The sequence below is a fragment of the Mirounga leonina genome, unplaced genomic scaffold, assembly GCF_011800145.1.
Source record: "Mirounga leonina isolate KUSES-001 unplaced genomic scaffold, KU_Mleo_1.0 Mir_126, whole genome shotgun sequence".
NCBI lineage: Eukaryota > Metazoa > Chordata > Mammalia > Carnivora > Phocidae > Mirounga > Mirounga leonina.
The window spans coordinates 730,928-743,917 of NW_023270314.1; the positions used below are offsets into that span (position 1 = coordinate 730,928).

The following is a 12,990-nucleotide window of genomic DNA, read 5'->3' on the forward strand; positions in this document are numbered from 1 at the left end:
CACAATGCCCTGGCGAAGAAATCAAGAAACCAAAGCTTAGATCAAATTATCAGAAGCCAAACAGCATCTCCTCTACCGAATACCAAGGTACTCTTAAAACAGATACTGTAGCGCTGCCCTCAAGCAACGTGGCATGTGTATACCTTTAGGAATTTCATTTAATCCCACAATAAAATGGAATCTAAAGGTGAAGTTAGAATGTTCAGTTCTAATCTCATTTCCATATTAATTTTTTAGACCTGAGCAAATAAAGATCTCTCTGCCCATCTCATCTTTAAAACAATCATTTCTAGTTGTTCAAATTAACTGCACCTTAAGAAATGCCCTCAAAGAAAATAAATTACTCTAAAAACAGGAAAGCAACTTTTCATGTTAGCATCTTGAAAACAAATCATTTCAGTGTTGCTGCCTTCTTCAAAATTTTCCTGAGTGGGTAGGCTTACTCGATTCTTTCCTATTTAGCTGTAAGAAAGAAAAAAAAAGGTTATAATTGAGCCCCAAACTGTAATCCCCAAAAGTTTCTAAAAGGCTGAAATGAACATTTATACCTTTGATTCTAGGAAATCTTGAGTACCAGAGAAACTGACAAATATGATTGAAAAGTTAAACTGTCAGAGGAGGAAAAGAGATCAATAGAAATTTGATAGAGCTGCATCTTGATAGAATTATCTGCCTAGAAAATACAACCAAAAAAAAAAAAAAAAAAAATCTCTGAGGCAAAAGTCTTCGATCCCTATGACCAGTCAAGGCAAATCTAGTTAACTCAAAGTGTTCAACCACTGTTTTCCTCCAAGGAAAACAACTGATCTGGACAAACAGGAAGGACACAATTGGGGACAGGTATTCCAAAGCTTCTACGTGTATGAACACAGTGCCGGTGAGCACCAGACCAATAACAAGGCCAGTTCAAACGACCTACCATAGATCCTCAGCACTGCTGTTCTGGGAAAGAAGCCAAAAGAGTCCCAATCTAAGTTTTAAAATATGAGTATCAATCAAAATAAACATGACTAACTGCAAGTGAAATTCTGCTAAATGACAATCTATCAGCATTTTTACAAGTCTACCATCAGACTCCCAGATTCAAATACTTTACGACACCAGCTACAGTACAGGTAGGACAAGGACAGACAGGTAGGGATGCTTTGTTGACAAGGGTGAACAGCTGCTGTTTGTATTATGCACCATATATACAAGACGTTTGTGTTTTGGAGTATTCATAATTAGTGAATTATTGGAGTCATTTATTCCTCAAAAGTACATACAAATCAAATCTTCAAACAAACCATCTAGCATTGTGCACAATTACACCTGTAATTATTCAGTATATTATGCCTTCTTCATCCTACGAAAAATAGAAAGCACACAGTTTCTGGTGATATGCCTCTCCCCTTTTTTTTCAACCAGGCTCTAAATGAGGACAGCTACTCATAGAGGAGGGGTCTTAACATGCAACAACCCATTTGTCCTTTCCATCAAGGCTGCCACACGTGTCACTTCTGTGAAGCCATTAAAGTGGGGACCCAAAGCTGACATAATATTTAGCTTACAAGAGAAAACCAAAAAATTTAAAAGGTAAACTTTACTGTATTAAAAGCATATTAAGTGAAAATAATAGTGTTATAAGGTTTGTCATTTTTCAGAGTGACAAGGGTAAACTCTGTCCTTTCCTCATATTATGAAGGTGGCTGCTCCAGAGGAAATGTACCCTTTGCCTATGATAAATAGCTGTAACATCATGGGCATTTTAAATAAGTGCTTTTAGTGTACAGAACAGCAACAGAGGGATTCAGAAGACAAGCTGTGCTCCTAACTCATGTTAGAAGCCGTAATTTTCCCTATGGCATTTATACATGTCCATTCAGTGCTTGTATTTGGGTCATTTGCTAGGATAAACCCCATGTGACAGGCTCACTGAAAGTAAGTCAAAGTGGTCCATACTGGCTTCACTTAATCTTAATTTACTATGAAGAGATGTACTTGTTCAAGCAGCAAAATGAACCTGTTCTGCATAGATTTGACTAAACTTAGCTAGAAAGTAAAATATCGTATTAAAATATTTCATAAACTATAAACTATAACCACTTGCATATTTTTCAGTGTATCATAAACTCAGAAGGGAATCAGTAAAATAGCACCCTTGTGCCCACTAACTTCTTCCAATAAAGACCTGAGGAGACAACCTTTGATACAAAGCAAAATCCTTCCTTATATATTTTGATCTTAAAGTAACTCTTCCTAAACATGATTTTACTAAATACCAAGCATGACTTCAATGGTTGAACATACTAGAATTTTAAGATAACAATCCCAGATTGGCCCACTGCAAGTCTATTAGAGAGAATTTTTTAGAGGGAACTTAACAGAGTGATTGCTCATTTCATAAGGGATTCTTATCATACCAGGTCAAAACCCAAACGGATAATAACTTTAAAAGGCCAAGTAGAAGGAATAGTTGACTATCTTTAGGAAAAAATGGTTTTTAAAAAAAGAAGTTATCATGCCTTAAATCCTCCATTCTTTCATTTTAAATGCTGTGAATCAAAATCTTTATGACTTTAAGTTGTGTCTCTATAAAAACAGATTTATATTTACATCCAAATGAATAAATTAGGAATGTGCTATTAAGAGTTTGGAGTAGTTTTGATTCAAAAATAGAAATTTCGGCTGTGGAGTTGTTCCTCCAAATTTCACACAATTGTTGCACAATGAGATAGCTAAGAAACCCAAAGGTCATGTTAATGATCAAGGTTGGGTTGAACAAATGTAAAATGGGCAATATGGAAAATAACTTTCAAAGCAGCCACAAACCCACTTCCCACTTCCAAAAACTCAAATTACCTTTTTTTAAGAATGCATGATTTTATTCACCCAAGAATAAAAATATGTATTAGGTGTATTATCTTCTTATTTACTTATTATACATCATAAAAGGCTTGCCATCAATTAGGTGATATGTGCAAAATGAAATCAGACTGCAAAACAACAGAGATGGCATCCTTCTGCGGCTCTGAAGTAAATGGACTCCTCTTTTAGTGTTATCTCTATGCAAAACTTATAATAGTATTTTTAAAGTGGATATAGTGAAAATGATGCAATGTTATCCTCGATAAATATATGAGAGCAGAGAACTTGGATCAGCAAGTTTTTTCCATTGACCTAAACACCAAATTTCTCCAGAAAATGAGAGGGTCCTTCAAGAAGTCACATTCATCATGACTTAAAATTTGGCAAAGACTGTATATTTATCATTCCAGTTGTACTCTAACCACAATTTAAGATTCAATACAATCATGACTAGACTGAAGGCAAGGGGATGAAGGGGGGGATGAAGCTGAAACTATTTATGCTTTTTCATCAGATATGATGAATTCTACTCTTCATCACATCCTAGCCATATTCTTAAGTTTAGCATAAAAACACTTGTAAAATATTAAGTTTTACCATAGGGAAATTGATTTTGCTATGAAAATGTTTCAGATTACCACTTAATCTCAACCAAGCTACATCAAACAGTGAAAGAAATTATGTATATAGTTTACAAAGTAAACTTGATCACTATATTTAAAAGAAATGATAACTTTGAGAAGTACCACAGCAATGATGTTTAAGCTGAAGCAATATAAAGCCCTCCTACAGCAAATGCCAGATTCTTCAGCTAAAATGCAGAGTCTTGATTTAGTTAAATAAGTCAAGCGTAAGAGCCATCTCCTTCCTTGTGAGCTGCTCCCAGCACTGGCCTCTCTCCTTCTAGAACTCTATTTCACAAAGTTCCTGGGGTGGGGGGTGGGGGGAGCGCAGTGGAATCCACAGATGCAGTTTACACAACGTTTTAAATTTGAGTCTTTGTAGTCTGAAATGGAGCAGTGGAAGTAAACACATTATCATCATCCTCCAGTTTCCACTTGACTCCCCAGCTCTCTTCCAGCTCCACATACCAGTGAGTTAGAGGAAGTAGATAAAAAGTATATCCGAAAAGCCACATTTTACAGAGTACCTTGGCACTGAATCACCTGTGCATGCTATGCAGACATCCAGCAAGTTCCACGCTCTTATTAATAGGTATTTCAGAATTTCTAGGATACATAAAAACCAAGTTTGATTCTGTTAAGACTTCACACTCTTAAGAGTATAGGACTGCATATGCAGTTCTGCTACTAAGAAAATTAGACTAACATACATTTCCAAGTTGTAGCAAAGTGTAATTTATATTTACAGGCTCTCAACATCATAACAGTAATATATCATATATTGAGCAAGCTACCAATTAGATGATATGGACAACTCATTGACGTTGATCTACATAGCTAAATAGAAGTCAGGAATTTTGACATTGCAACGCAACCTATAACATGTAAAGAACTTACAATTGCCCACCATCAAAGTACAACTAATTTATCATCTCACTGACACTATTCTCCCCAAGTTACAAAGTCCTAACACTACTGACTGAGGATTAAAGAACACATAATAAGCATTAAATCTACAGAAAAATGTATATGCGAATTTCGTTTAGTTCAAGCCTTCATCTTTTACAGGATACTTTCTTCTGATATGTACTTTTTAAAGAACTGAACAGCAATAAAGGATAGCATACGTTGGGAATGCTTGATTTATCACAGTGTTCTACAGTACTTACTGTACTACAGTAAGTTGCCTTTTTTCCAAACTCTTTATTCTTAGTTTAAATGATTACTTCTCAAACTGTCCCCAACGGAACCAAAAACTGCCCAGATCATCCCTGAGCTCATTTTAGTGAAAAGTCACCCATCTTTGGAAGGAAGAGCTTTTTTTCTTCGCATGCCCTAGAAATAGCAGGTGCACAGTAACACAAAAGTGAAAGGAACAGAGCAGCTCACCTCACTCTTACACAAAGACCATTTATTTCTCAGAGCATGTATCATAATTGCTAAAATCTATACACTGCTTAAAAGTTGAGGAAACGTTTATGTCTAATGGTGGCTTCCTTAACAACCAATCTCTGACAGACACTACATAAATGCATTAAGAAGAGTTTGCTTTATTTCATTGCACCTATTATCAGGGGATTTCATAACAGACATGTGGGTGTAAACAAAGATTCACAGATTTCAAGCATATATCCATGAACATGCTTTTAGCCAGAGAGTGGACACACCAGAGAATACAGAATATGGCTAATTACCACCCAGAGAAGATTCTGCCTTCACCTCCCCTATCAACCACTTTGCTTAAGTTCACTCTCTGCCTTGCCCTGACCCTGGGGATCCATTCACTTTCCATAGCCCAGAGAGGCTGCTGAAAAGCTGTCAAAGTAAATCTGTGCTCACTTTTTGGATGGTTTCATTTCAATGGAGCATGAAACACCCCAGGATGGTTAATAAGTTTGGCCAGGCGTGCTGTTCTCCCTAATATATTTTAATTATGCATCTGTTTTAATTGTAATCAGATTAAGTCACCGGAAAGGCACAAATTGGAATTTTCCCTAATGGCTATTGGAGCTTTTCATCAGTTTCTAAACACTAACAACATTTTAAAAATAGAGACACGAGCACAACTGTGACATTTTCCAGAAATCGATGCAGTTTCTTTGACAACACAGTTCAGGTCTCATTAGCCACCCAAACTAGCCCAAATGCAGAAGACAACTTCAGTCTCTAGGGGCGTCTTCTTCCCCAATTAGCACAAAAGAATCGCTAACGTCTAATGTAAAACTCCCAAACAGAAATGAAAGCCCAGGCTTCTATAAAGTGCTACTCCATCGATTGGTGAGCGAGGCGGGGGGAGCCGGAAAGGCATCAGCAGCATGATCTTGGCTCAAAGTAAAGTACCATACACGTCAAACGGTAAAGTTGAAGCAGAGTACGACTCTCTCCTTCCACTATTTTGGTAACTGCCAAAGGTGTGTTTTTTCCTCGGGAAATAAAGCGTCCCATCAATAAAAGGAAACGCTACAGGGAAGATCTATTAAGAGGCGAGGAGCGGCTTCCTTCCAGCCCAGACGTAAAATCGCTCAATGTGCACCAACAAATACCTAAGACTTTTTTTTTAATACGATCATTAACAGTTCCCCAAATTGCTGCGATTTCCGATAAGAAACTTAAGCGTTCGCCAACAGCCAATAAGCAAGAGAAAGAACCTGCTGCAAACTAGGAACCCAAACTCCTTCAGACCGCCCAGCGCGCTCGCTTCCCCGGTGTTTGCTCCGGGTGTTGTTTACGCGTCTCCTAAACCTTCAATTCAGGTGCCGGACCAGTTCCTCCAAGACGCACTTCAGCCTTAAAGCGGGAAGCTTCTGAGCCACCGCGGAGTCCCCACGCAGCCCGCCGACCCCTTACCTGTCATCATAGCAGAAATCCGCACTCAAGGTGTTGAGATACAAGGCGAGCCCCAGAGCGCTGCTCACCAACTCTGCAATCATCTCTCCACCGCCTTCCCTCCGGCTCGGCTCCCAACGCAAGGGCAGCAGCGGCAACAAAAAACAGAAGCATCAATCCCCACCTTCCGCCGCCTTCTCCTCCCAGCTTCACTTTTTCCTAGCTCCCCACCCTCTTGTCCCTCCCTTCCTCCCTCGGGTCCTTGCAATCCACCGCTCTCCTCCTCCTCCTCGCGCCCGTCTCCGCAGCCGCTGCGTCTTCTCCGGGTGCGGGCTCACACCACACTCCCCATGCCCGGCGCCCGCGAGCGGCTGGCGGCTTTCGGGCTCCGCGCCCCCCGGCGGATGCACAGGGCTGGTCCTTCGCGCGGCTCGCGGCCCCCACCCTAACCCATGGCAGTTCGGGGCGCCCTAGGTGAGGAGTGGGACTCGGAGGAGGTGGAAGAATGCGGGATGGGGGCAGAGGGACCGGACCCAGCAGGGTTCTGGGACCAGCTGGAGGAAGAGAGAGAAAGAGGGGCGGGTGGGAGGGACCAGGCGAACCACCTCCCCTCGCCGCCTCCCGGGCGCACGGCTCCGGTGCTGCTCGGGCTGACTCCGGCCGCCACAGCGGCGGCCGCTCATTCACTCTTTATTAGCTCCCTCTCCGCCCCAGCCCCTTCTCCAGTGAAGTGAGGAGCGGTGGCTGGAGACTCCAGGAGCTCCCGCGTGGGGTTCTCGGCGCGGCCCCCCGCGCCTGCGTGGCCAACCCTCCATCCCGGCTTTGCCCGGCCCCTTTCTCCACCCCGATCCTCCCCCTAAGGCTCCGCCCACACTACCCCCTGGCTGGAGGCTCCTCCCACCTCCCCGCGGCCCGAGGCTCCTCCTACCCACCTCCCGCCCTCCTCTTGTTTCTTTTACCTTCGATTTCACTCTGGAAAGCCCTCGGGATCCAAGGGCGACTGCTGGAAGACAGCCCAAAGGGGTAGCTGGAGTGCGCCTTGGGAGGCGGAGCTGGACGAGAATCGACACCAAGGAGGACACGGTCGCTCGCGCCGCTGCTGCCTGGCGGCGCCTGGCACCGACTGGATCTCAGCCCCTGCGCTGTGTGTGCCAAGCGCTGCCAGGCGTAAGTCCGGTCAGCTGGAGGGACTTCTGGGGACCGGGAGAGGAAGACCAGGTTTGGCGAGGGCTGCAGCCTCGCTTGCCACATTTACGCGACCTCTCATACACGCTCACAGTGCGTGAGCCGAAAAGGGAGGGGGTATTGGAGAGCTTGAGGGGCATCTCAGGAGGGAGAGATTTCAGCTCCGAGCCTACCTTTGTCCCAAATGTCAATAGAAAGATGTATGGGGAGGAAAATGTTCCCGCAGTCAGGTTAAAAAGAAAGGACCCCAAAAGAGGAAAGAAACACATACACACACGCCGCAGCTGCGGGGGCCTTTCGTGGTTTCGGGGGACTTTCAGGCTGACTCTGGAAACATTAGGGAAGAGACGCCTCTGCAGCCCCGTTCACCGCTATTCTCAAAACCTAGGAAGGCGGGAAGCTAATGCCCTTTCCTTTCCGCCCGGATGCAGGACTGGATGGAAGGCGTCCAACCTGATAAATTATGGTAGAAGAATGGCCTGTGTAGACGAGCTCTGGGTACTAAAGTTGCGAGACCAAAGAGGACCGTGGGCCGCCTGCCACACCTCCTCCTGGCTTGGCCGCCTTCTAGCTGCGCGATGGGCTCCGTCGGACCACGATGAGCACTACTACAGCGCCCCCTGCTGCACGGCAACACAATGCTTGGAAAACAGACCTGTAAAGGGCTGACTCACCCCGCCCCCCCTCCCCTCCGCCCTCGAAGGGAAGCACCTAACTAGCGAGCTTTCCAGGACTCAGGCGAGAAATCGAATCCCCTGGATGTCAGGCAGCTGCCTGAAAAGTAAATACTGTGGTTTGGGTGTCAGCGAAACACAGCTCCATCTTTTCCTGATTTCACAAAAAAATCTGTGTAGACACAGATGAAGTGATGAATATTTATTATAGCTATTATGCCATGCACGACGGACCCATTTTGGTTCCCTGAGATACAGAAGCATACATAAAAGAGAGTTGTATCTTTAAAGGCAGAGACTGATCTTTTACCTTTTTTTTTAACCTCTGCTTATTGTTGAAAAGTTTAAAAAATCCTGGTAGTTGACCCATCAAGTTCCTCTGTATCTGTATCCCTCCACTGCATTTACATGTTAATACTGGATCCTAGTTCACTGGCTGAAGAGCACCCAGGAGTTGGAGTCCGCACTGTGCTATTATTACCTGAGAAGCCTTTGGCCAGTCACTTAACTTCCTTGTGCCCCTTTTTTTCTCACCATTATGAAGCAGTGATGAAAATAATACCTATTTATGGGTACTATTATTAAGATTAAAGTAATTAAGGTGTGAAACACCTAGAAGCAATATAAGTATTGTTATTATTATTACTCCCTCCAACTTTCTCTTTTCCTTTTAGCTGTTAACTAAAACCTAGATCTATACCTCCAAAGTGCAGACCATGACATCCACCCTACTCCAATGCTAGTCCAAAATGCCTTCACTTCCTGGATGGACCAATGCAGTACCTTTCTAAGTGGTCTTATTGCTACTCCTGCAATTCCCCACTCCCCCACAGTCTTAACTTCAGGTATTAGAAGATTCTTTTGAAAACCTACAATCTCTCTACTTTAAAATGTTCAATGATTTCCTGATGCACATCAAATAAAACTGTGATTCTTGCCATGGCCAGCCAGGCCCTCATCTGGCCCTGATTCTTCTCTCCCCTGACATTGCATCAGCAACACAGATATCCTTCTCCTCTGATACTTACCACTTTCTCCTCTTACCTCATGGGATGCCTTCTCAGACCCTCTCTAGCTCCTTCTCAGCATTCTGGTCTTAGTTCAAATGCTCGCACCTGAAAGGCTTTCCCAGCCCACACTATTAAGTAGCCTCACTCTCAGCAATCTTTGTCTCATCATCCTGGTGATTTTCTTCATAGCATGCATTGTACCTGGAATCCCCAATAGAACGACAGCTCCAAGAGGGCAGGAAACTTATCAACCTGGTTTTCCACATAATGCCCAGAGCCTGTAACATCTGGACAGGTAGAAGAAACTAAAAACAACACAAAATGTTGATGAGAAATGAACAAATAAATGTGCTTAGCAGAAACTCTATAGCAGCTGAAAATCCACAAATTTTCATCATGAGAGAATAAGATAAGCTGATTTGTTGTCCATGTCAAACAGTGAAGAATTAACACAGGAGAGGGGGACGAAGTAGGTTAAAAATTCTTAAGGATGCATCAGCTCTGCAGGAAAACCTGTGGTAAGTCACACACAGACAGCTCTCTTCAATAATTAAGAGGACTCAGAAGCATGAAAGTAGTAGAGAGGTTTGGGTTCAGCATGCTAAAAGCTTGTAAGCATTTCCAGAGCTGTCTTCCCTTCAAGGCTCCAATAGTTTTAAATAAATATTTTCTACACTTCCCCTCCACCTCCTCCTTTTCTCCTCTCCCTACCCCCAACTCCTGGGGATTGGGAGCTTGGGAGATGGTGAGAAATGTACATTTTGCTCTCCCTGATGAACGGAAGGCTGAAAAACCAGCTGTGTTGCTTTTAACAAATTTTCCTCTTTTAATTTAATGTGGGTCTCAATATTCTTCCAATGCATTAAACCTTGGTTGCTTTCAGACTACTCTCCAAGGCCTGAGAAGCAGCCAATGTCTGAGTGTTCCCCCTTCCTTGAACGTCAATGGGGGAGAGCGGAATCGGTTAAAAGATGTCATCACTATCCTTGGAGATCATATCAAATCTGGGGACATCGCTTTTTAGTTTATTAAGGTGTACTCACCCATTGTGAGATTGCTACCTCCGTTCTGAATATATATATTCTATTTAAAGCTACTGCTGCTCTCTCCACAGATGAAGGAAATTAGGCTGGTTGGCTTGACTTTTCTACCTTAGACACAAGACTGGCCAAAAAAGTGCTAAGCCCTTATTTTCCCAAAGTAGGTTCCACACATCTGCTACCTCACCACTTCCTCAATGAATTCTTTTTTATAGTCGCCCCAACCTACCCTGCATTTGTTCTGCATTCCCAGGCCTTTGTTGTATAATTCATACCTTTGCAGTGCCAGGTCCTCGGGGTAAAGATTTCCTTATTTGCCTAAGACATTTTTAGTTTATTGTGCAATACCATCTTCCCTTTGGGTGTTGCATAAATATTAACTAAAAATCCACATCTGGTCTTAGTCTTCATTTCTATTTGTCCTAATATAACTTCTCTTTGAACAATTCATTTGGAAAGTGTGCCAAGGGTGAAATGTGGCACATAAATTCTCCTGCTGCACAGAATGCCTTTTAAAGTGCCCACAGATTTGGTTATTTATGAACAGAAGATTTGCACCTCTTCCTTGCTCTCGCAATTCTAAAATTGTACCAGGCCAAAGTAATTACAATCTCCCATATGTTTTGTGAGAAAGGTATCCAAGAATCTCCTGCTAAAATCTTAACAGATTGACCAGGAAGCAGAAAAACACTAGCCCAGCAGGTGAAGCTGCCTGTTTAGGGAGGTCAGAACAGAGCTCTCTGCTGGGGGACTCATAAGCTCTCGGCTTTACTCAGGAAATAACCCTGCAGGAGAAAAACAGCAGAGCGTGGATGAAATGTGGGTCAGGGAGCTGAAAGAGGCACACGCGCTGCTTGGTTAACTAATGACAGTAAATGCATTGGCTACACATGTTACATTTAGATGTTCCCAGCATACCATAAAATGCTGCCCTGCAATATGTAACATCGCTTTGTCCCCAAACTTGTGACCCATTAGGAATATAATTAGGACAGTACAGCCACAGAAACAGATCCTGTCACCTCTGTCACAAACCCAGGGCTGTTAAGAACCAGCTGCTACTAAAATAATGATCACTTTAAAAATCTCACAAGCTCCCAGCTTGCAATTCAGTGGGGGTAGGGGAGGAGGGGGAGGGAGGAAGAGGGGGGAGGAGTGTAGAAATAACATGTTAATAACCAGATATGGGTAATTGCAGAGATGTTCAGGCTAATGATAGAATTCAGAAACTCGATCAAGAAAAGCAAGGACAGCCTCCATCATAGAATCTCTCTCAGTGCATTCACATGCACTGGTATAAAGCGTGATCAAAAATATTCTAACAGCTTGAAAAATTGCACAGACTCTTGGATAACAGAGTTTTGATAAGCCTCAGATTCTGTAAAATAAAAGATAACTCAAAGAGGAGAGAGAAGATTAGTTTTGATGTGGACATTCGGTAAACCAGTTACTCAGGAATGTTGCCCTGGTACTCAGCCCAACACAGACCCTTTAATCCAGCCTTGTCCTCTAGAGCTTTCTGCAAAGGTGGCTTTATATCTGTAATGTCCAGTGTAGTAGCCATCAGCTCCATGTGGCTAGTAAGCACTTAAAATGTGGCCAGTGTAACTGAGGAACTGAATTTTAAATTAATTTAAATGTACAGGGGGACATTGGCTAGGGGCTACTTACAAGACCGTACTTATCAAAGCCATTGTCTATTCTTCCCACCGGTAACAGCTGTAGTTCTGAACCTCTTGTGCTGGACTGGAGATACCCATACGTGGCTTGCCTTTATTTATAAAATAGCCACCAGCCATCGAACTCTTTTTAGGCATTAGGCATTTCACTGAGCATGTTATGTTTAAGATCTTATGTAATCCTCACAACCGACCTGGGAGGTAGGTACCATTACTGTCCCTGTCTTAACAGGTAAGGATGTAGAGACGTGGAGAGGTTTAGTAAATTGTTCATCATCTGGAGCCTCTAGTGGTGGAGCTGACATTTGAATGTATGTCTTTTTTTCTTTTTTTTTTTAATTTTATTTATTTATTTGACAGAGAGAGACACAGCGAGAGAGGGAACACAAGCAGGGGGAGTGGGAGAGGGAGAAGCAGGCTTCCTGCTGAGCAGGGAGCCCGACGCGGGGCTCGATTCCAAGACCCCAGGATCATGACCTGAGCCGAAGGCAGACGCTTAACAACTGAGCCACCCAGGCGCCCCGTGAACGTATGTCTTTTAACTCCAAAAGTCTATGCCTTAATCACCATTCAGTCCAATGTTGTTCCTTCTCCCGTTCGAAACACCACATCACCATTAGGATCTACTTGAGGAGAAGGAATTCCTGGCTATTGCCAAGATGCTTTGACTAAACTCAGATGAGTAGGGATAAAATACTTAAGATCTTCCCTTATCAACCAATTTTACCTGATTTTTTCCCCAAAATCTGGTATCAAAACCTGCAAAGACTACACAGACTATATAATAGAAACCCTTCCCTATAAAATACACACTCCACATATATTTTTTTAAAGATTTTATTTATTTATTTGAGAGACAGAGCAGAGAACACCAGCAGGGAGGGGGGCGGGGAGGAGCAGAGGGAGAGGGAGAAGCAGACTCCCCGCTGAGCAGGGAGCCTGAGGTGGGGCTCGATCCCAGCACCTCGAGATCATGACCTGAGCTGAAGACAGACGTTTAACTGACTGAGCCACCCAGGCGCTCCACCACATATATTTTTTTTAAAAATAGGGGCGCCTGGGTGGCTCAGTCGGTTAAGCAACTGCCTTCGGCTCAGGTCATGATC

General features: G+C 43.2%; 1 protein-coding gene across 1 annotated transcript in view; it reads right to left on the reverse strand.

The window, feature by feature from the left end:
- TMTC2 (transmembrane O-mannosyltransferase targeting cadherins 2) overlaps positions 1-6,905 on the reverse strand; it is a 392,764-nt gene extending 385,859 nt beyond the window's left edge. The window contains exon 1 of the mRNA XM_035002054.1: positions 6,318-6,905. Within this exon, the coding sequence (XP_034857945.1) occupies positions 6,318-6,400 (83 nt within the window). The 5' untranslated portion in view covers positions 6,401-6,905. The remainder of the gene's footprint in view (positions 1-6,317) is intronic.
- Between the last annotated feature and the right edge of the window lie 6,085 nt (positions 6,906-12,990).